The following is a 23483-nucleotide window of genomic DNA, read 5'->3' on the forward strand; positions in this document are numbered from 1 at the left end:
GGGCAAGTATGTCCCAGCAAATTAGCAGGAGCGGTCTCGGGGTCCCCTGTTACTAGTGACAATTCTGCTGAAATGTCTGCTCAGAATGAGACCTGCTCCGTCCTGGATGGCTCTATATGGAGTTATGTGGGGTTAACAAATAGGTGTAGCACACACAGGTGTGTGTTTATTCTTTAGAGAACCCAAAAGAGGATGTGAAGAGAAGCTAATATTAATACAAATTGATCTATTTTCCTTAAGCATGAGCTTCAGGTACTCACTGTACTCTAATCAGTTTGGCTTTAGATATACAAAAACTCAGTTTGTGTATTCTGGGCTTTTTATTTTTAAATATGGAACGCTTCACAAATTTGCGTGTCATCCTTGCGCAGGGACCATGCAAATCTTCTCTGAATCATTCCAATTTTAGTATATGTGCTGCCAAAGCAAGCATGATTTTGGGCTCTTTTATATATTAATTGACATATTACTTTCTTAAACATGAGGGATAATGAAGTGCCAACATGTTAATGATTTTGCTCACTCTGGACTGTTGTGGAATTTCGTTGCCATTAGATAATCACTGACTATGAGAGGACTCTATAAGTAGTTAAAAATGTTCTCCAGACAGGTTCATGACCTCTTAAATCAGTGTTGTACTCTGGAGATTTGAGTTCCTGAAATACACTGACCGAGTTGACCTAGACTAGTATATCAAGGGGGAGGATGCTCTTAAGATTATTCAGTAGCCAAGGTGGGAGGGGGGGGCAGGAGGGGGATTGTCTGGGATTTGGTGGTGGCTGAATCTGGAAGAGTTGACCTCCCAGATGCTTGCATATGTGCTTGAGAGGTTTCTGCCCCACCCCCGCCACATGGGTATTATTTGTAAACGTAAGTGACTTACTGCTGAAGCCAGAGTAAACAGTGCTGCTTTCTGCACAGTGAGGCTGAGTGTGTGAACGACTAACGGCTGTCGTGTGGGAGGCTTGGATGGACTGTGTACTGGTTGAGGTTTGCTTCTGGGTACGGGTTTTGTGAAGGTGCTGCTTTGGGTAATGGTTTTCTTGGAATAAGCATTTTACTTGTAATTGCACAAATCATCTCTTTGTCACCACTCATTATTTCCTGATGAGCTGTTGCTCTTCATTTACCAAAAGTAGGTGCCATCTAGGGGAACAAACCACAGCCATTTTAATTATCCTGAACTCTAACACAGAGTTAGCTTTATAGGAAAACAACCCGTTTACCAAAACTTTGCCTCAAAAACTTACAACTACTTTTCTTTCCTGGGGCCTCCCCCTTCCAAATACTCCATTTTGGTTCTTAACCCAAACTTTATATACTAACCCCTTAACTCTCTACTCAGTTTTTAACACAGTTTCTAAGTATTTCCTGAAGTACATTAGTCCAAATGAGGTACTCTCTGGGGGCAAAAAGGTTCCATATTAAAACAATTTTGAGAAATGCTATAACCTGTGCCTGTACCTCTGTCCCCAAGGCTCACAACGCCCTGTCAACCTGCCAGGCTCATCCTGGCCGAGGACCTTTGCACTGCCCCGCTCTCCCATAGGTCCTCACACAGGTGGCGCCTTCCTATCACCTGGGCCTCAGCTGTAGTGTCAGCTGCTCAGAACTGGGATTAACCGCACTGTCTAGTCATCTCCTCACACTCCCGTCCCTTCACAGCACTGACCACCTCCTGGTATGTCCTTCCTTCCACCCTCCTTTCCCTCCCCCCTTCCTCTACCTCCTTTCTCTCTCTCTCTCTCTCTCTCTCTCTCTCTCTCTCTCTCTCTCTCTCTCTCTCTCCAGTAGAATATAAGTTTTGTAAGTACAGTGACTTAAGTTTTGTTCAGCATTGTATTCCTAGAGCAGAGCTAAGCCCTGAAAAGTCCATCAGTAAAGGTTATTTCCACAGTTTTGGAGACTCTAGCCCAGGGTTCTTGGCATCTTTTTTTACCTCCTTTCTCTCTTTCATTCCATTTCCCTCGGCCAATCTTGTCTCTGGGGTTCACTTCCACGCTGGCTAGTTTCTGGAAGCTATGCATCACCTCATGCAATTTCCCCAATAATGCTATGAGATTCATGCATTTAAAAATCTTCCATTTGCTTCATTCATTTCAGTGTTAATTGCTCAGAATCAAGAAAATACACGTACCTTAAATTTCTGTAAGTAAGGGGAAATAATGTCTTTAAAAATAGGGGGAAACGGGAATGAAGTAAATGCCCTTTGAATGCTGGTCATCTTCCTTTGCTTAGGGAACTGGCTTGTTAAAAAAGAAATACAGAACGATCGGGGTTTGTATTTGGATCAAAGAGTAGCTTTAATTGGATCTGAAGTTATAAAGCACCTGAGTGGCAGGAATGTCCTCCTGCCAAAGTGAATGTGCCTGCATGTGCTGTCCCGGAGCGGTGGTCCTCCCTCAGGTGCTTAGGTCCCCTGAGAGGCAAGCGCACTGAGAGACGCTTTTGAAGTGACAGGACTTACTCAGTAGTAAATAGACGGGTGTTTACTCATTCAGGAGAGCTGCAGCTGTCTTAAAAACACAGTGCCCTGCCTCTCTTGTTCAGGGCTCCGTCCTGCCCTCGAGAGCCGTCCTTTTGCCCCTTCCGTGCTCTGTGAGAGAACACAGCTCTCGGCATGTCTGCCTGCAGACACACAGCAAGCCTCCTGTCATCGAGGCTGCTCACCGGCACACAGTTGTGCAACCGGCTTATGGTGTCAGGTGCAAATGGATGATGGGAACGTGTGCATTCCCAATAAAGCTGGTGTACAATGAGCGCCCTGTCTTTAGGACCAGCTTTCAGGTGCCTTCAGAACCTAGCTCTTCTAGTTCTCAGATGCAAGGTTGTCGTCAGAACTTTATTCCCAAAAGTGAGTAACGTTTTTACTTGTTCTGAGCCTGACTTGTTACGTGTGGTTTGGTGTCCCACGGCTCTGGCACAAATGTTCTTGCCTGAGGAGGGAACACACAGAGGGGTCAGAGGTCAGAAGTGGAGATGGAGACACAGTGCATCCATGCACTCACTCCATCAATGTGCTTTGGAGGCCTGCTATTTGACAGGCACTGTGATTAACAAAGGAGGCATGTGGGAGAGCGGCACACAGGACATGTAATGCTCACGTGTGCTAAGGGTTATGAAGAAAACAAATATGGTACAATAATTAATGGGGTTGACTTAGGGCCCTCCATTCCGAAGAGACGTTAGGCTGGTGACATTACCCCGAGAAAAAGGGTAAGGAAGAGAGGCTCCTGGCTTAGGAAAGTTGGCAAACTATATAGATTTTTGTTAAAGGGTTGGTTGCAAATCATAATTCCTACGGCCCTTGCTATTAATATGCCCCAAATTCATTGCCCAGCTCCTTAAAAATCAAGACCCATTCCCAGGGAGCAGTTTAAAGTTTGACTAACCACTTTGATATTACTAACACAGGATATCACAATATTTTATTTCTTTGTGTGTTTTTTTTTTAAAACCAATGTCTAACATCATCCTATTTGAACTTCAGGGGCAAATGACTAGAAAGGAAGGACCTGGAAAAGCTATCAGAATGTTTCCATTATAGGTAACAGAAGACTCAACTACCAGATTAAATGCATAAGGTTTATTGTTTAACATAACAAGTGGGTCAGGCAGTTCCATGGTAGGTTAACATAGTGTCCCCCAACAATCAGGGACACAGGCTCTTCTTTCGAAGCTGTCGTCATTGGCATGTAGGCTCTCCCTTCGTGGTCACGAAGTGGATGCAGCAGTCTGGAACATTACATTTTGGACATAGTGATAGAAGAGGAACATTTCTTCCTATGTGTTTCTTTTCAGAGATGGGGAGTTTTTAACTGGGCACCGCACCCCTCCCACCTCTATTCCCCTATCTCATTGGCTAGGGCTCTACCACAGACCTCTGGCTCATTACTGTCCAGAGTATTGTGACCACTCAAACTGACATAGATTAATCACCCCTGGGTTTGGAGAGGGGTGGGGACCACCTTTCCCAAGCGCACTGAAGGATAAACACCCAACAAAATCAGAGGGAGCTCAGCCAGAAAACAAGGGGGAGTGGACAGGAGGAGAGAATGGCTCTTGGGAAGGCCAGGTGCAGGCCCTCAGGAGGCAATGGGACAGGTATGCCATTTCTCCTTCATCTTTACCCTCAGCCTTGTGAGGGAAAGTAGGAGAAATAGGAGGGAAATTGCTTAAGGCACCAACGAAAGTGGATTCCACACGCACCCAGCACCAAGGCCCCGGCTCATGTGGCTCAGGGTCCTGTCACTCATCTTGGAGAGAGAGGCTCTGGCATGTCACCTATCCTGAGAGGAGGTTGAGGAGGCCTGGGATGCACCTAGCACAGCAGGCCCTGCAGACCTTCCAGGTCCTCTAGGGGAGAACATCTTCCCTAATCGAGGTAGGACAGACGGAAAGGTAACACACTTAGTATCTGCTTAGAGTGGGCTAAGTACTGTTGTTGAATCCATTCATTTCAGAGAATCGGAAGGACTGGATTAATGAAAGTATGAAAGAAAAATATGTTCTCTTTCAAATCATCTCAAGTCAGATATGGTATATATTTTTATTCCTGCTCATAAGAAACGTTAAGAAACTGGCTCAAGGTCATAAACTTAATACAAGACAAAGCCAGATTTTAAACCTAGGTCTGATTATAAATCACATCCTATTTTCCCTTCACATGGCTGCCTCCTTAGAGCTAGAACGCAGGCCTTCGCTGTCCTTGGCATTTATCTAACCACCGAGGCACACTCCCCTAAGATGTCTGAACTTCCTCTGAAAACGGGTTCCAATTAGTGTTACCTGAACACCGAATCCAGCTTTCATGGTTCTTTCCAAAGTTAGTTAGAACAGATGTAGCATAAAAACAAGAGTGGGAAGAAACACACTGACATGTGTACCCTTTCTTTGCTGGACTTGAATGTTCAACTCAGATTGATATGCCTGACAAAGGACTATCCCACCTTGTGCTTCTGCCCTGCAGGGGATTTCCAAAGAAGGCCAGCAGGACTGCTCGAATAGCCTCTGATGAGGAGATCCAGGGCACCAAGGACGCTGTCATTCAGGACCTGGAACGAAAACTGCGCTTCAAGGAAGACCTCCTGAACAACGGCCAGCCGGTATGGAGAGACCGGGGGCCTGGGCTTGGAACACACGCTCCCCACATCAGAGAGCTCTTCCCTGGCTTCACTAAGACTTAGGTTCTTAAGATTTGTCCACAAACCTGATTTTATTGCCTTTGGATCTCTACATTCCTCTTAGTATAATGACTTGAATCCGGGGAAAAGGAAACAGTGGCTTCTTCCTGTTATTCCATAAACTATTATTGGAGTCAGGATCGCAAGTTGGAGATAAAGGAAGAAGGGCTGATTTTAAGGTCTGGGGTAGAATAAATGCAGAACTGTGATGTTAAAAGAAAAAATAACAAACCTCTGGGAGGGGTGGGGATGGGGAGGGAGGGAGAAGGTGTGCTTTGGAGCAATCTGTCTACCCCAAAGCAGCAAATTAGAATTCAAGTACCAAAAGGAGAATTGGGATTCTATGGCATGTACTGATGTTACACAAAAAATACCTTTACTAAGGAAGTCATTGCTGGCGTCCAGTTCTGTTCCACTAGACGATCACTACTGACTCAATAGTCTGAAAGAGTAAGGCTGTTTCAGTCTTGTTCTGGTTTCTCAGAGCAAGACAACTAGATAGACTCAAGAAAAAAAATAATTATGTTTGAACGCTGCAGAATTGTAGAGTAGATCAAGATTTCTCCATTGGACTTAAATGTTTCCTCATCAGTTGTTTGTTTTTTATGTTTTTTACTGACCCTTTTCTCATCACATCAGAATATTTTAAGGGGACAGGAAAAGCAAGTCTAGCAGTAAGATTTCCCCAGTGAAGGAAAGGAGCTTTTGTGTGGCTTTATTATGGAATTAGCACCAGAAAATGTGCTTGGCTCTTAAGTACAAGAGGAAAAGGGCCTTTGTATAAAGTCTCCCTCTCAGACACCTTTTTCAGAATAGAAATCTCACGGTGCTAATTATGTTTTCTAGAAATTTTAATTATCAAGCATTGATAACTAAAAATGTGAGAACAGACCTTGTTTGAACAGAAAGGTGGAGAACAAAGGTGCTGATTTTAACTATTAGGGCATTCTGATCTGAGTTCAGGAAGACTAAAATCCTCATGAGATCTTGTGTTAGTTATTCATCTCACTGAGAACAGACTTTTATAAAGGGAAATGCTTCTCCCTGAAATGATCGCATGTGTCTGCACATACTCGGGACGTTTTCTATGGCTCTGTCAATGGAAGCCTTTGAAAGGTTAAAACAAGTGCTTATGGGAACTTTTTCAGGCCAGGTAAAGAATGGCATCTCTCCAGTTTGTTTCTTGTTCCTTTTTGGCTGTTTAAATATTCTTTATGGACTAAAATTCTCTTGGTTAAAGTAAGACTTCTATAAGATATTATAGCATACTATATATATTATATGTATATAGTATTTTTATTTATGTTATATTTCACTGGGAGATATATCTCCCATCACAATAAGGGCCATAGATTTCCATACTGGAGAGTTTAAAAGGACAAGGAAAGTAAGGCTTCCCCTTTTAGAAAATAGGACCCTCAAGCAACTTTTCCCTAATGTTACATATTATTGTTACTTCTTTTTGGCTTCCAAAGATAGGGCTTGTGTATCCACATGGCATAGTGCTTAGAAACAAAACTGTGGAGCACATTCGGCTTCTAATGATGCAAGTGCATTCAGGTGAAGGACTATGTGTCAAATTGATGTCTCTGTTTATGAGGAACAAAGTGGGAATTATTCCAGTCCTCTCTCTGCTGCTGATGCAGTTTTCCATGAAACTTTAGGAAGACTTTTAAGGGAGCAGAATTCATTGATTTTTATTTATTTATTTTTTTAGAATCGTGAGAAAAATAGCCCTAGCCAGTTTGGCTCAGTGGATAGAGCGTCGGCCTGGGGACTGAAGGGTCCCGGGTTTGATTCCGGTCAAGGACACATGCCTGGATTGCAGGCTCGATCCCAGTAGGGGGCATGCAAGAGGCAGCCGATCAATGAGTCTCATCATTGATGTTTCTATCTCTCTCTCCCTTTCCCTTCCTCTCTGAAATCAATAAAAAAAATTTTTTTTAAAGAAGCATGAGAAAATTAATTTATATAATAACATACTGGGCTGAGACACTCCATGCACCAAACACCTACTTCTGCCTCTTCTTGTCCTCTGCCCTTCTTGGCTAAATGAAATAATTTGAACTTCAGGGCTGCTTGTCATTTGGCACTTGACTTGTTTCAATTCCTGGCTTCCGTTGGGTCTGGAACCAGTGATTACTGGAAATTATAAATTCACCCCACATATTTTTCTGATTAGAGAGAGTTTCCAATAGAATTTGTATCCATATTCAGAAGTTTAGAAGTTAATCTAAAATAATTTCTGTACTATATTTTAGATCCTGCCTTACTAATTCTTCTTTATTTTCAGTCAAATAGTTGTTTGTAAAATGCCCCTGATGGGGAAATGGTCTCTTAAATTTCATCCCAGACCTGTAATTCTAAGGCATTTTCAACCCACCACTCAAGAGCAGGAATCAGCCCAACAGAATAAAAATGTTGGCATTCCTTTTGTCCTAGCAAAAATGGTTTTGGCCAAATCCTAAAGTGCTGGCTGCTAGTGCAAAAACATGACTACTTTCATTTCTTGACAGGCAAGCAGTTTTCCTCTGAGCAGAATCATGAATTGTGGGTATTAGCATTAGGAAGTATCTTTCATAGTCTGTTTGCTAACTCAGCCATGTGCAGTCACTCTTTGTGGATTATTCTATTTGCCTCCAATCCCATGTTACACAACAACCGAGAAAAATGCTCTCAGAGGTGAGATCGCCATCACTGCCAGCTAGCCTAAATGTTTATCGTTAAGAGTAAGTTTGGGACACACATTTTCTGTGTGGTTTCTGCCTTGTTGCTTATTTTACTCACCTTGAATTTGTGTCCAATCAGTTGGTGGCTTGAAAGGTTAGTTAGCCCATGTCCCAACACTGGATGAGGCCATTAGGAGCAGAAGGGGGGGAGGGGGGACTGTGAAAGTCGGGACAACTAAAGCCAGGGGAGGAAACAGATTCCTTTTGCACACAGGGATCTACAGGTGGAGATCCAGTTACAGAAAACAGCAAAACTCGTTGGTGTGGGGGTTTTCATTCTTTTTCGTGAGGTGGTATACAACTGTGACTTTCCTAATGTTGTATTTTTTATGATTTACTCTGTTTAGAAGTTAACATATGAAGAAAGAATGGCCCGTCGATTACTAGGTGCTGACAGTGCAACTGTCTTTAACGTTCAGGAGCCAGAGGAGGAAACAGCTAATCAGGTACTGTGTTCCTCTGGGCTTCTTAGAAAACTGACAATTTCTTTCTGTGTCTCCTCTCCCCTAGTCTTTATGGACACTATTCTTGGTATTGACTCTGTGGAAAGTATAGGGCAGGTCAAAGAAAAGCATTATTTTATTTGTATTTACTGAGCACATACTATATGCTAGACATTGTGTTAAATGATGCATAGAATTATTTCAGTCAGTGAAATCTGTTCTCTTTACCTTCTTATTGATCAGTTTATTCTCCTTTCAAGTATCTTTCTGTTTTCCCTGACCTGTGCTTTCATGCAAAATAACTGTATGTGGAGAGTAACTTATTTTCCTTGAAATTGTTTGAAATATCTAGTGACTATTTCCAATTACATTTTTAATATTTAATCAAAGTAAAATAGCTATGTACAGAAAAACTGTATCTTTATTTTCCTTCACTTATATAGTTATAAATCACTGATCAACAGAAAACCTAAAATGTTCTCCTGTTACCACCAAAAAAAGTCATTGATATAAGCCATTGTTTTTAATCTCCACTGCTTCTGTTTCGATGCAGTCTCCATATTAAAGAAAGTTTTAAAAATCAAGTCAACTCTTTCTTGTGTCTATAGAGAAATGAATCTGAAAGGTTTTCCTGCGTTAAATATAGCTACTGCGAAAATCTCCCTTAAAAAAAACTAAAACTCTTGCTAGGTTATTATTTCTATTATTAGTCTTCACCTCTTTTTTTCTGCCATTACAGGAAATTGGTTCTCCTCATGCTTCTATAGGGAGTCCTCTGGATGGTCAAAAGGTTAAGCTTTCACCTTTCTTCTCTTTCTAGTCTTTCACTCTATCTAGTTTCTTGTGTGCTTCCTTGTTTGCTGCCATGTATGAATCATAAATACTATGACAGTGTCTATTTTCATTTAATGCCAGATGAACAAAATTAGTGCAATGTGATTTTTCTTGTCATTTATTACAAATTTGAATTTGATTGTCATTAGTGGATACTCTGAACTTTAAACTGAAAAGTTTCTCATTTTTATACCTTTCTATGAAAAAGTGCTAACTCTTAAATGGATTAATTTGATAGTAATTAGACAAAACAACTTGTGTGTTTTTTAAAATATATTTTTATTGATTTCAGAGAGGAAAGGAAAGGGAGAGAGAGATAAAAAACATCAATGATGAGGCAGAATCATTGATTAGCTGCCTCCTGTACGCCCCCTACTGGGGTTCAAGCGCGCAACCCAGGCATGTGCCCTGACCAGGAATTGAATCAAGACTTCCTGGTTCACAGGCTGATGCTCAACCACTGAGCCAAGCCAGCTGGGCAATTTGTGTATATTTTGCAGTTTTATTCATAGTGTTGTCTTCTCTCAGGCCAATGGACTGTTTTTTAAAGGTCAAGTAACTTCTTTCAGAGAAAACCTAGTTAAAACAACCTTCTATTTACCACTGAGTAGAAAATGTCTTATAATGGGCTGCCTTGTCGTCTTTGTACTTTGTAGGCCAGCAACTGCAGTGCCCACGTTAATCACCACAGGATGGTGGTGGGGGCTTTGCTTTTGCAAACAACACTTAATTAGACTGTCAACCCTTTGTTTCTTTTAAGGGAGTGGAAAATAGTTCCTAATAACTGCAGAGCTGAGAGAGTTCAGAGGCTGTAAGAAAAGCATGGTGCCACTTTCCTGTGCTTTGTTTGATACAGTGCTGTGCAGCAAATTGCCCAGCTGCTGCAGCTGCTGGCCACATGTACTGGTGTTGCCCTTCTGGAGAAGTGCACCCCCGGCGTCAGCGTTCCCCACAGAGAGAAATCGGTGTTCCAGCATGCTTTATTTTTACAAACAGTTTAGGGAAATATAGCCATTGCCTTTCTCCCTGACTCCCACCCCCAAAGAAAAGAGAAATTCATCTTCATAGGTTTATACTTTGTTTTTTTGGATGAAGATAATTTGAAATATCATATACACTTACTCCCAGATGTTTTCTATTTCATATGCAACTGACATGGGCTCAGACCCGATTGTAGGCTCTGTGGTAAAAATATCACTGTCTTCTAAGAGCCTTCGTTGGAGAGGGGATGAGGCTCGGGACACACTGTACCACAAGGGATTGAGGTTGTTAACAAGATCGTGCTCTGTTTGATCCAGGAATACAAAGTCTCCAGCTGTGAACAGAGACTCATCAGTGAAATCGAGTACAGGCTGGAAAGGTCTCCTGTGGATGAATCAGGCGATGAGGCCCACTATGCGGATGTGCCTGTGGAAAATGGAGTGGCACCAGTCTTCGAGATGAAGCTGAAACATTACAAGATCTTCGAGGGAATGCCTGTCACTTTCACATGCAGAGTGACTGGGAATCCACAGCCAAAGGTGAGCTGAAAACATGACTTTTTAGGAGTCATATTTCCTGAGGTAGAGTTTGGCTTCCAAATTACAGTATGTATGGTAGGAGAGAGAGATCCAGACCACCTTTCTCAATACCCATGATGTAAAATGCTTGAGGTACTGTAAGTTCAAAGCCAACTTTAGGAAGCATTGGAAATCAATAAGGGTGGAACAGGGGTATCGTTTGGGTTTGAAAAATAGAATAGAATTGAATAATTGACAGAAGCTTTTCATACACCTACATCATTTACTCATGTGACGTCATCATTGCTACTCCCGAACTGAAAATGACTAAACTGAGCTCAGTGAGGCTAGTTAACTTCCCCAAGGCAGAGAGCTGGTGAGTGGCCAGGCTTGAACATGAGCCCGTGCACGGCACCATACAGCAAAGTGTGCTTACCACTAATTATAAAACCAAAACTTCCGCCGAAACCGGTTTGGCTCAGTGGATAGAGCGTCGGCCTGTGGACTGAAAGGTCCCAGGTTCGATTCCGGTCAAGGGCATGTACCTGGGTTGCGAGCACATCCCCAGTGGGAGATGTGCAGGAGGCAGCTGATCGATGTTTCTCTCTCATCGATGTTTCTAACTCTCTATCTCTCTCCTTTTCCTCTCTGTAGAAAATCAATAAAATATATTTTAAAAAAAACAAAACAAAAAAAAACCCAAAACTTCCAATATTACAAAGGGGGAGGGAATACTGTTGAGAAAGGATAATCAAAGAATATCTGGTACTCAGGAGGCCTGGGCTGACCTAACGGGGACCGCTCCATACAGAAACGCAAATAGAGCTGCACTGTCTATACAAGGGAGATGAGATTAACCGCTTAGTAGCCCAGCAAAGCAGTAACAGAATGACACTTTTCCCTAGAACTTGAGAGAATTAAAAGAAAACCACACACACCCCCATGAGAAACTGAAACTTCAAATTTACCCTATCACATGATATGGAGCCAAAAGCTGAGAAATTAATAAGAAACCGAGTCCAGGATAATTAAAATATTTAGGTTTCTGGTGAAGCAAGCCAAGGTTATCTTGTCCCATAGGACAGTTAGGGGCATATCACACTTCTACAAGGAGGGAGGGAGAAAAAATGAGTTCCTAGTAAAAACTTACAAACCCATATGAGAAATAAGAAAACAGAAGTCAGTCAATGACATTATATGGAATAATCTTGATACTATAAAATAACTGTTCAAAATGATTGAAGCAATTTTTAAAGGAATAGAAAGTTTAAGAAAGAACAGGACAATACTAAAGACAAAGCAAATTTGTAAAGTAAGCACATAGAAATGAAAAACACACTCACTGAAATTAAAAGCTTACCAGGGGTGTAAAAGAGCTGAAATGAGAATCAGTTGAATGGAAGGGGGAAAAGTGATATGAAAATACCTGAAACTTGTGTTTGTTAATGCTCCACATTGTGTTTTGTTTTCTCAATAAGGTAAGTTTTACCATCATGTTCTTTCCCTAAAACCAAATTCTAAGCCCATAGTCAGAGAAACATAGAGAAAGAAAAAAAAAAGCCTTAAATTTTCAACCCATATCCACCCCTAACAAAAGGAGACTTCTAAATAAACTGTTATTAGAGAAAACTTCTTTATTATATTCTTGGCATAATTTTGGTAATTGCTGTGTATTCCCACACATGATGCCAAATGCATACATTAAAAATAAACTTGCAGCTTATGAATGAAACTGAGTAAGAAATTATATCTTGAACTTCCATAATATTCATAAAAGATCCCATGTTAAACATTAATCAGTGCTTAAGATCACTGATGTAGTTCTAAGATTACTGATTCCTGTCCTTAAAGGATATTATGTTCAACTTGAAGATGGGCTATTGTAAGTAACAGAACTGTGTTTTTTCTAGTACAAGTTTAAATATTTCTTGGCTTTAAAAGGCTTAATTTTTTTTTTTTTTAGAACTTTTAATTAGATTTTCTTCTTCCTTCCTTCTTTCCTCATTGCCATTCTTTTCTTCCCTCCCTGGTTTAAAGAAGAATTGCTCTTGTTTTTCTGCATGATATATAAATTAATATTATTAAAGTATGGAACACTCACTATATGTTTTTTAAAATGTATTATGCCCTTGACATGCTTGTTCTGAGACATAAGAAGACTAAACAGTAGTCTTGGTAAAATTTTGGAACTTTTTCTTAAATTTCATTTGCAAGTTGTATTCCAAGTATAATGGAGGTGAAAAATACAATTAAAGGAAAGAAATGACTCGGAAGAACTGGATACTAATTACAGCTTCTCTGTTCCATCAGCAATCATGGAACCACTAAGTAGAGTATGATAATTATGAAGTATAATGCTTTATATAGTTTAATTTTTTAGAACTAAAAGTTATTAGTCTAGTTGATTATTTTTAGGTTCTGGAGACTAAAAATAGTTTCTGTAAATTTGGAGCTAATTGAAAAATAGAGGTTGGAAGAGTTATAGCAGTCAGACCCTGATTATTCATGCACTTATTTAGTGCCGAATGTTTCAGGCCTTCTCCTACGTTTTGAAGTGGACGTTTCAGAAAGATTTTTCAGATTCAAAGGCTGTGACAGGGAGCTGAATTTGAATGCCAGTGTGGCATTGAAAGCTGAAGGCTCTAAAGGAGTTTTCACCTGTTAGGAATGCTTTTGGTTGCAAGGGACAAAACTGACAACAAAGAACTTACTGTGGCTTAAAAACGGAGTGATTTATTTCCTTCCCTACGAGTTAGTCTGGAGGTGGGTAGGCATTAGTGCAGCATTCAATCATATTAGGGCTGTCTTTCAACTGTGTAGTTCAGAAATAATCAAAAATCATGAGCGATCCATTGACCAGTAAAGGAAGGAAGGAAGGAGGATCTACAGAAGATGTCATATGACCATTTAAATGTTTATTTCACCAATATTCATTTTTACTTTATTTTTTGCATTTAATTTTCTACCAACCCAAGTTAAAATATTATTTGAAAATTATTACATGTAAATACTATTGTGTTTTCTTTAACATAGTGGAAGACCTGGCAAACTTTGAACCTTTGGTCATATGCTCCTGGTCTGGAATTAAAGCAGTAGAGTTCCACCCGCCACCAGCCCTGAACTGCTGCCTGCCTCCTCCCCACCATTTTAGGGTCTAACATGATTCAGTGGAATGATTAGAGTTTTGGGTCTGTTTGTATTCTCTAAAATAACCCTTTTACCTTCACTGTACAAGTACTACCTTCTAATTGAGTACATTTGCAATTAGAAAGAAGCAAAAAGAAAAATAGTATATAATAAATGACTGTAAATACCTACTTACATATTTTTAAAAGTAAAAGGAGAATATATAATTTTTTAAAACTAAAATATAATTAAATTTGCTTATTACCTACTCTTTTCACTTAAAATTCAATTGCCTGTTCAGATGTTCCAATTAGCATTTGAAAGTGAAAACTCAGATCAGCCCTGCAGACTATAGTTATTTATCAGTCCCCCAAACAGTACTACACACACCCTTAATTTTTAATCTTGTTTCTTTTCACAGATCTACTGGTTTAAAGATGGAAAGCAGATCTCTCCCAAGAATGATCACTACATCATTCAAAGAGATCTTGATGGGACGTGCTCTCTCCACACCACAGCCTCCACCCTAGATGATGATGGGAACTACACCATTATGGCTGCAAACCCTCAGGTAAAGAAGGGTATATACAGGTCTTGCTTCAGTTCTGTGTGCAGCTGACCTTTGAATAACACAGGTTTAGACGGCACAGGTCCACTTATCTGTGTGTTTGGTGGTGGTGGTGGTTTTTTGTTTGTTTGTTGTCAGTAACTGAAGTAAATGTATTTTCTCTTATGATTTCTTAATAACATCTTCTTTTCTCTGGCTCACGGTATTTAAGAATACAGTATATAACACAGATAACACACAGAACATGTGTTAATTGACTGTGAATGTTATCAGTAAGGCTTCTAGTCAACAGGAGGCTATTAGCTTAGGGGAGTCAAAAGTTATATGGAGATTTCAAATGCGGGAGGGGGTCAGCTGTCTAGAGCTTACAGACATTTATTTGAACAGAGGAACTGTTTGATTAAAAGATGGAATATAACCTCTTTGATTTGAAACTATTTTCCCAATTTTTACACCATCTCCGTTTGAAGGGGTAGAAAAAAAATTTTTTTTTTCATGAGTATTTATTTATTGCACCAGGGGTTTTTCTATATGAGTAATTCTGGTGCAGATGTGCCTTCTTTCCATACTACCAAGGGCCTAATATGTACACCTATGATATAGGTGATAGGCAAGACAAAGTCCTGAGACAGAAAATAAGCCAGTAAAAAATACAAATCATATATCAGTTCAGATAGGATTAAGTCTATGAAGTGAAAAAAGGAGAAAAAGATGACTTGTGTGTATTATGCTATAGTAAAAAACAAAAAAGTACAATATTTAAAATAGATATATACCCACACTGAAATCAATGGGATTTAAATAATGTATAAGTGTAAATCATAATTCTGATGGTACCCATATAAAGGAGTCCCCTCTAATCTGCAGATTCAGTTACCAGTAGTCAATGCAGTCCAGAAATAATTCATAAGCTTTAAATTTCACGCCCTTCTAAGCAGTGTGATGAAATCTTATGCTGTCCTGCCTGGGACATGAATCACCCTTGTCCAGCACAATAAGATTTTTTGAGAAAAATCACATTCACGTAACTTTTATTATAGTATATTATAAAATTATTCTATGGTCGCTAATTGCTTACTGTACCTAATTTACAAATTAAATGTGATCATAGGTGTGCATGTAGAGCAGCGGTTCTCAACCTGTGGGTAGCGACCCCTTTGGGGGTCAAACGATCCTTTCACAGGGGTCGCCTAAGACCATCGGAAAACACACATATAATTACATATTGTTTTTGTGATTAATCACTATGCTTTAATTATGTTCAATTTGTAACAATGAAAATACATCCTGCATATCAGATATTTACATTATGATTCATAACAGTAGCAAAATTACAGTTATGAAGTAGCAACAAAAATAATTTTATGGATGGGGGTCACCACAACATGAGGAACTGAATTAAAGGGTCGCGGCATTAGGAAGGTTGAGAACCACTGATGTAGAAGAAAAGCACAGTATTCACAGCATTGGTATTAACCATGGTTTCTGGTATCCACTGGGGGTCTTGGAAGGGATCTGCTGCCGGTAAGGGGGGACTACTATGGCATTCAGGGTTTTTTGTTTGTTTCCATCCAATTGTTTTCTCTTGTTTTAGGACCAAAAAATCAATTGCTTAGAATTTAATAGGCGGCTACCTGGGTATCATGTTATCATTCCAAAACTGCAAATTCTTTTTTATTGAATATCTTATATATTTTAGGCACTATGCTGGGGACACAAAAATTACTAAGAAGTTACTTTGTACATTAGAACTCACTGTGTGATGGGATACTTTTACAAAGTCAGCAGAAGTCATGTAAATAACATGCCTTTTTTTAAGAAAAAAAAAAAAGGAAGCTAAAGTTAACAGTTTTCAAGAGGTTGTTCTGAAATCATTTTTTAACATTCCAGTCATACCATATTTCTTTTTAAGGAAATATTAAGTGTCAGAAAATGATAGATAATTTTAGCAACTTTTACAAATGTGTAAGTTCATTCAGTGTCCTCCTATCCTAATAGCACGTTGTTGTATAAAGATATATTTCTAAGGTAATGCTAAGATTAGAATGAACCTCAAATCATCTACCAATCAGGTTGTGACAGAGCACAGCAAACTCTTCAGTGACAGAGGACAGTTTCCACATTAGTGCACTTTCTCAAGGTTCTAATGTTTCAATCAATGACTACATGGCCATCACCTTGAAAAATAGTCAAAATCACAACCTTTACTGAAAAGTTACATGTTAATGTTTATTTGTGTTCATTTTTGGTGTATTTGAGGGAACAAAAGTGGAACCTACTTTTTTTTTCTTACTATATTTTCAGTATGTTTCCTTGACTATTAACAAATTTCAGTTTTTAGTTCTCTGCCTACTTAAAAGTGGAGAACTCAACAAAAATCTAAAATGTTTCTTTCTGTTGGGTTCTTTATTCCTCTTTCCCCTAGGAAGGCTGGGATATATTAAGGAGACAGAATTAACTGTGTCCCTTAAACATAAACAGTACTGGGATCCTGCTATGGATTTCCAGGCATGTTTCCCTGGCAAATGTGTCAAGCTGTTACTGGAGTAAGCAGTTTAAAACTCTGATTATGAGTCTACTTCTCGTCTTCTTCAAATCACACTAATGAATTTTCACATGTAAAAAAGTTGTAAAGGGGAAGGCCTCCCTGTGCAATGGCCGTGAAAGTGTGCAGAGATGAAGACAGCAGCCCCACCTCAAGGGTCTCTGAGCATTTGAACTATGATGGGTCACTAGATAAAAGAGGGCTGCTAAAGATTAATTCCCCTTGGAAACAAAGAAAAGGAGGAAGGGATAAAAACCAAAAGAAGGTACTGAAAAGCCTAGAGGCTGTATAGTTCAAAAGTTAAAAGCACAAAACTTTAGCAGCAACCAGACCTGAGTTGGAGTTCTAGCTCTGCCACTCCTGACCTGTGTGACCTTCAGCAAGTCACTTAACCTCTCTGTTCCTCTTCTATGAAATTATAATAATACTAGAGGCCCAGTGCACAGATTCGTGCACTGGTGGGGTCTCTCAGCCTAGCCTGCGCCCTCTGGCAATCTGGGACCCTTGGAGGATGTTGGACTGCTGGTTTTGGACCGATCCCTGCAGGGATCAGTTTGGGTTGAACATCCCCCAAGGGATGTAGTAGTGCGCGAAGCGGCAGGCAGCCAGGGAGGAGCCCAAGCCCGGCCCGGCACCATGCCACTACCACTAACCCTGCCCCGCCGCTCCCGTCACTCAGTAGCACTGCTGTGGAAGGGGGAGAGGCTTGCGCCACTGCAACTGTGCTTGCCAGCCATGAGCCCGGCCTCTGGCGCCCATCAGTCAGCTGAGCGGTGCTCCCGCTGTGGGAGTGCACTGACCACCAGGGACAGCTCCTGCATTGAGCGTCTGCCCCCTGGTGGTCAGTGCACGTCATAGCGACCGGTTTGGTCATTTAGGCTTTTATATATATAGACTAGAGGCCTGATGCATGAAGATTCGTGTAAGAATGGGCCTTCCTTCCCCTGACTGCTGGCACTGCTTTCGCTCCGGCCCGGAGCCACCTTCCCACACTGCCCAGAGGCCCCGAGCGTCCTGCCCCGCCCCTGGCGCCTGTGTATGCAAATTAACCTGTCATCTTTGTTGGGTACTCACTCCTGATTGGGTAGTGGCATAGCGAAGGTACAGTCAATTTGCATCTTTCTCTTTTATTAGTGTAGATTGGTTTCAATAATATATGTAAAGCACGCAGTTTACCTGGCACATATTTCACTTTCAATAAATGCTAGTTATTGTCATTATTTTAATTCAAAGACACCATTAACCCTGTCTTAGAGAAGCAGCCCAAAGAGGTGGCAGAAGCCTGAGGAACCAGGATATAAAGGGTCAGTCTGTCTGTTTCTAGGTGCCCTGCTCCCACAATACCATTAGAGAGTAAACAAGTCAGTTTGGGATAGAATTTCTACCCAAAATGTTGCTGATGTGTGGTCTTCTGACCTCCTGGCTTTTCCTTTTTACCACCCCCATGGGAAAGGAGTAAGGCAGCAGACATGGCTCTGCCACAGCTGTGGGCTTCGGTGGAGGGAGCCCTGAGCTAGTGCAGGGCCATGCCCACAGCACAGCTGACAGGGGCCACACATGAAGACAGCAGCTGCTCTCTGCTCCCAGCACACTCAGGACCAAGAGAAGGCACCAAAGAGAGCCTCGCTGCCCTCATTTAGGCTGCAGAGAGCTCTGCCGCTCTACCCGGTTCAGGAGGAGCCCCATTGAACCCTCACTGGTGCTTTGACTCGACTCCCTTTTGATGAGAAGACAAAGAAAGAAGTAGACCCATTTACCTCGGGTAGCCACAAGCCCAGCCCTTCTCACAGAACATCCCAATTCTCCTGTGATTAAGCAAATAGTAATAAGACTGCTCTCAGGGAGCAAGAGTCAAAAAGCCCCAGTGGTCAGCCACCAGAGCTGTTCCTAATATTTAGAATCCCCAGGTTAGTGGATTGGACCATTATTCTAATTAAAGGGGTGGGGCTAAAAATCTCTTTTTCTAGCTAAATGACCAAAGGTAGGCATAGGAGGGGAAACTCAGGAAGGCAATCTGAGGAAATGCTAAAAGTGGGCATTTATGCCTAAAATTGAAATCGTTGTGAGAGAATATTTATAGCCCTCGGTAGTAGTCGCTGTGCCAAGTTTCTGAGTATGTTGCCAACTCCTCTAACTTGGGGACTTCAGTGGCAGATATGTCCAAATATGACAGATGTAGGTTTTGTGAGTTGTCACCTAGAAATTGTTTAACTTCACTACCATTAGAAAAATAAAGCGTAAGTATTTTTTGTTAGTCCTCACCGAGGATATTTTTCCATTGATTTTTAGGGAGAGTGAAAGACAGAGAGAAACACAACCACTGGTTGCTTCCTGCACAAGCCCTGACCAGGGCCCGAGCCAGGAAGGAGCCTGCAATCAAGGTGTGTGCCCTTGACCAGAATCGAACCCGGAACCCTTTGGTCTGCAGGCCGGCGCTCTATCCACTAAGCCAAACTGGTTAGGGCCAAAGCATAAGTATTTAAACCATGACAAGTGGCAGACCATTTTTCTACCTAACCCTTGGCATAGTTATTTGTTGCTTTAGGAATACTGTAATAGAAATGTTTAACAGTGTCATAATCTCAACTTTATAACATCTGTTATTGTATACTAAAGTATTTTGCCATTCTTATAATTTGTGAATTAAAAGAAGCATGACAGTCAGCACTGAAAAAAATTCAAAAGAAAAACCTAAATTTTTCGAGATACATATTAATCCCAAAAGCATATATGTAGTCAACAGAAAACTGAGGTTGACTCTGTTTCCTTGATTCCCTGTGGTTATCTGAAATTGTTTAACATTTTTAAAGTATTTGGGTTTGAAAGGGAGACAACAACACCTATTCTTCCTGGCACACTGTAGCCTACATGGTATGAAATGACCAAGGGAGAGAGGAAAAGGCTGGAGTGGAAAAACTGGCTCATAATGGAACACAGACGGCAGAGTTTTCCTGAGCAGTGGGAAATATTGAGAGAAAGGGTGAGAACCAAAGAAAGAGGAAAACACTCAAGTACAGCAGAATATTTTTCCACCGGGGTTAATCTTTGGGGAATAAGAACTACATTAGGTATTGCTGACTACATCCAAATTGTGCAGCCCTAACCATACACTAGACTCTGTATCATACGCGATGTGTGCCGCTCAGGCAATTCCTAAGAGGCCCAACGATCCCATAGTTAAGTGAAATGATGAGTGATTGTGCAGTGTTGCACCAAGCATAATGCCAAAATGAGGATCACAAATACAATTTACTTTAGACAGTAATCCTGTATATAAGACACAGCTAAATCTAAACACGAATGTTTTACTTTGTTTAGTTGTGTTGCTAGGTTACTCTGCATCGCACTTGGATTTTGGAATGGCTGTTTTGCAGTTTGATGTTTCCTCAAATTGCATTATGTATACAAGTGGCAAGCTTTTATGAAGATCTGTGTGCCACAAGTTACATTTCACAAACAAGGAAATATAAATGTTATTTGCATATTATATAAATAATTGGCCTTGCATGAGGCTTCAAACTTATTACTTATACTGTGCCTTTAAACTGTTGATTTGTTTGAAATAGAAAAGGAACACACAGCTGAGTTAAATTTTAAAAGATAGTCTGTTAATTGTGTTTTGTTTTAGCATTATAAGGTTGCTTGACTCGTTTTAATCTTCACTTTAAATATTCACTTCCATTATTACTTCACTAGAGGCCCAGTGCACAAAATTTGTGTGTGGGGAGGGTGGCAGAGGGGTGTTCCCTCAGCCCAGCCTGCACCCTCTCCAATCCGGGACCCCTCAGGGGATGTCTGACTGCCGGTTTAGGCCTGATCCCAGGGATCAGGCCTAAACCGGCAGACGGACATCCCTCTCACAATCCGAGGCTGCTGGCTCCTGTCTGATCACCCCTAACTGCTCCCCCTGCCAGCCTGGTGTTCAGTCGTTTGGTCCTCCCTCACTAACCCCCCTGCCAGCCTAGTCGCCCCACGCAGCCTGCTATTCAGTTGTTACTGTTACTGTGATGGCATCCCTGACAATTTGCATATTCCTCTATTAATAGTATAGATGTGTTAATAAAGCAGAAAGAAATGAAAAGTTAACAGCAAATGTAGTAGCATTAATGTGCAGCGGAGCCTTCTAATTATGATGATTACCAGCATTAACTGGCACATTGGTATGATTAAAATTACCTAATGCTAATGTTGTATGATCAATCTTCATAAACGTTCAGACTTAAAAACCTGCACTTTCAATTGTGCACACTAGAGGCATCTTTTCAAAAGTGCTTCACTGAATTCTGGATTTTTTTTTTTCTTTCAAATGTTAAAATTACACATCTTGTTAGTTTGGATGTTTGTTAAATGTTCCGGTCATTTATTGATTTAGTAATATACAGGGTGGTGGCAAAATAAGGTTTACAGTTGTTCATATGGAAAATAATACAATGATTAATAAATAATAATAAACTCACAACTGTAAACCTACATTTGGCCCACCTTGTAGTTAACCAATACTGTGTTATCAAACTAATAAGTCTGCCCGCTCCCGCACACCCCCCCCCCCCCCCTGCAAGACCATACCTTTCCCCTTTATGTTCAGAAGTGAAGAATGACGTAGGAGTAAAAAGGTAACATTCCTTTTTCTTAAATTTGGGAAATATCTGTGGCAGTAGTTATGTATATGGTTCTAAGAGGTAGCAATGAAAACAGTGTAGAACTGTGTAATGTTTAGAGTAGGATGCCACCCTGTTCACCCTATTTATTTTTTTGAGAGGACAGGAGGCAGAGCTTACCCTAAGCATCATCAAATGGCTAGAGTGAAGTAAGGTATCTTTCTTTCGTTTCCTACCTCAAAGGCAGCCCTCCCAAAACCCAACACCTGAATCTTCCTGTGTGCTTGGCACTTTTAAAACACCAGCAAAAGTTAAAAAGGTTGATCTCCTCTCCACATATTCTGTCCCCTGTAATAAGAGTATTTTTTTTTCCTTTGGAGTAAATTACATCCTAATGGGGGGGGGGGGGGGCCAGGAGACAGAGAGAGAGACAGAACTCCATTACATGGAGAAAACATTGTACTTAACAAAACAGTTCTAAGGGATGCTTCATATCCATCTGGTTGTTATTATTATAGCTATAGTCAACATTTAGAGCATTGAGTACATGTAAAACACAGTACCAAGTATTTTATACCTATTAACTCATTTAATCTTCATAAGAACCCATGAGGGATTAACTAAATGCTTCTATTTTACAGATAAAGAAACTTAGCCAGTTAAGTTACCTGTCTGAAGTCACTCAACAATAAAGGACAAAACTGGTTTACAAACCCAGATTGACTCCAGAGCTAGGGAGTGTCATACAAAGATGCCTGGGGCTCATCCCAGCATTAAGAGCACTGAGGGGCAGGGGAGGCATTGGTTAAAAGAGGTATTTGAAAGAATCCAAACAAAAGGAGGTAAGAGCATACCTTAAAGTACATCCACTTGGAAAATTAGATTGGAGTCAGCCAAGCTGCTGGGACCCTAAAAATCACCTTGTCCCTGCACATATAATGTCTCGGGCCCTTAGTGACACAATACCACAATAGTGAATTTAATCATGATAACTTATGACGTCAGGTACGGTAGTCCCCTTTATCCACAGTTTGTTACTGTGGTCCAAAAATATGAAATGGGAAATCTCAGAAATAATTCATCAGCTAACAGCTGCACGCTGAGCAGTGTGATGTCCCACTCTGCCCCACCGGGACATGAATCACCCCTTTGTCCAGCATATTCACACTGTTCATAAAGTACAAGATGTTCTGGGAGACTACATTCATATAACTTTTATTACAGTATATTGTTACAACTGTTGCATTGTGGTTAACCTCTTACTATTCCTAATTTATAAATTAAACTTTATCAAAGGTATATGTATAGGGAAAAAAACACAGTATACATAGAGTTTGGTACTATCCATTGGGGGTCTTGGAATGTATTCCTGGTGGATTACTGTACCATTTGATATTTACAGTATCATCTTCGGTTATATCATTAATCTTTACAAGATCCTTATGAGCCAGACCCCAGTTTTCACAGAAGAAACAAAGGCTTAAATAAAATCAGTGATTTGCTCAAAGTTTTAAGAAAGCCAGACTCAAATCCAGGCTAAAGGATTTTTTTTTCTAACTTATATAAATGATTAGTTAATATTAACTTCCTTTGTGGATCCTCTGGGTTTTAAACCACAAGGAAGAAAATCTATCCAGATTATGCAAATTTATCTTAATCTATCCAAATTAAAATTATTTGTAAGCAGCAAAACAAACAATAAGGAAGTCATATCCCATATGTCAGTACAGTTTAAGGTATTTGTGTAAGGCATTTGTGTCCTCAGGCTCCAAAAAGAATCATGGCTCTTACATGTTCATTTGTTAAAGTACCTACTAGGTTGCATCAGACGGGTAATTTATAATGGGTGTCTTCTAAGCAAGTCACATCTAGATTTCTACGGCAGGTATAGATTTGGAAGGGTTAGATGAAATTAATTTTCAGATTTCAAGGTAGCTTAGGGAATCAAGTGTTTGCCA

The 23483-nt window shown here is 40.5% G+C and overlaps 2 protein-coding genes and 1 non-coding gene across 8 annotated transcripts in view; 1 reads left to right on the top strand and 2 right to left on the bottom strand.

Moving 5' to 3' along the window:
• Positions 1-23483, top strand: part of PALLD (palladin, cytoskeletal associated protein) — a 410231-nt gene that overhangs the window by 373888 nt on the left and 12860 nt on the right. For 4 of the 6 annotated variants that reach the window (XM_070415445.1, XM_070415448.1, XM_070415447.1 and 1 more), the window contains 5 exons: positions 4970-5105; positions 8260-8358; positions 9095-9145; positions 10488-10709; positions 14236-14385. In XM_070415445.1, coding sequence (XP_070271546.1) covers positions 4970-5105; positions 8260-8358; positions 9095-9145; positions 10488-10709; positions 14236-14385 — 658 coding nt within the window. The remainder of the gene's footprint in view (positions 1-4969; positions 5106-8259; positions 8359-9094; positions 9146-10487; positions 10710-14235; positions 14386-23483) is intronic. The other 2 variants (XM_070415446.1, XM_070415450.1) reach the window with 1 other exon arrangement.
• Positions 327-429, bottom strand: LOC139011811 (U6 spliceosomal RNA). Its single transcript, XR_011471644.1, has one exon. It is a non-coding gene; the product is annotated as a U6 spliceosomal RNA (small nuclear RNA).
• Positions 3622-23483, bottom strand: part of CBR4 (carbonyl reductase 4) — a 68611-nt gene continuing 48749 nt past the window's right edge. The window contains exon 5 of the mRNA XM_070415453.1: positions 3622-3735. Coding sequence (XP_070271554.1) covers positions 3686-3735 — 50 coding nt within the window. The 3' untranslated portion in view covers positions 3622-3685. The remainder of the gene's footprint in view (positions 3736-23483) is intronic.

Source organism: Myotis yumanensis, unplaced genomic scaffold, assembly GCF_028538775.1.
Source record: "Myotis yumanensis isolate MYYU_CA2020_CCGP unplaced genomic scaffold, mMyoYum1.0.hap1 SCAF_5, whole genome shotgun sequence".
Classification (NCBI taxonomy): Eukaryota; Metazoa; Chordata; class Mammalia; order Chiroptera; family Vespertilionidae; genus Myotis; species Myotis yumanensis.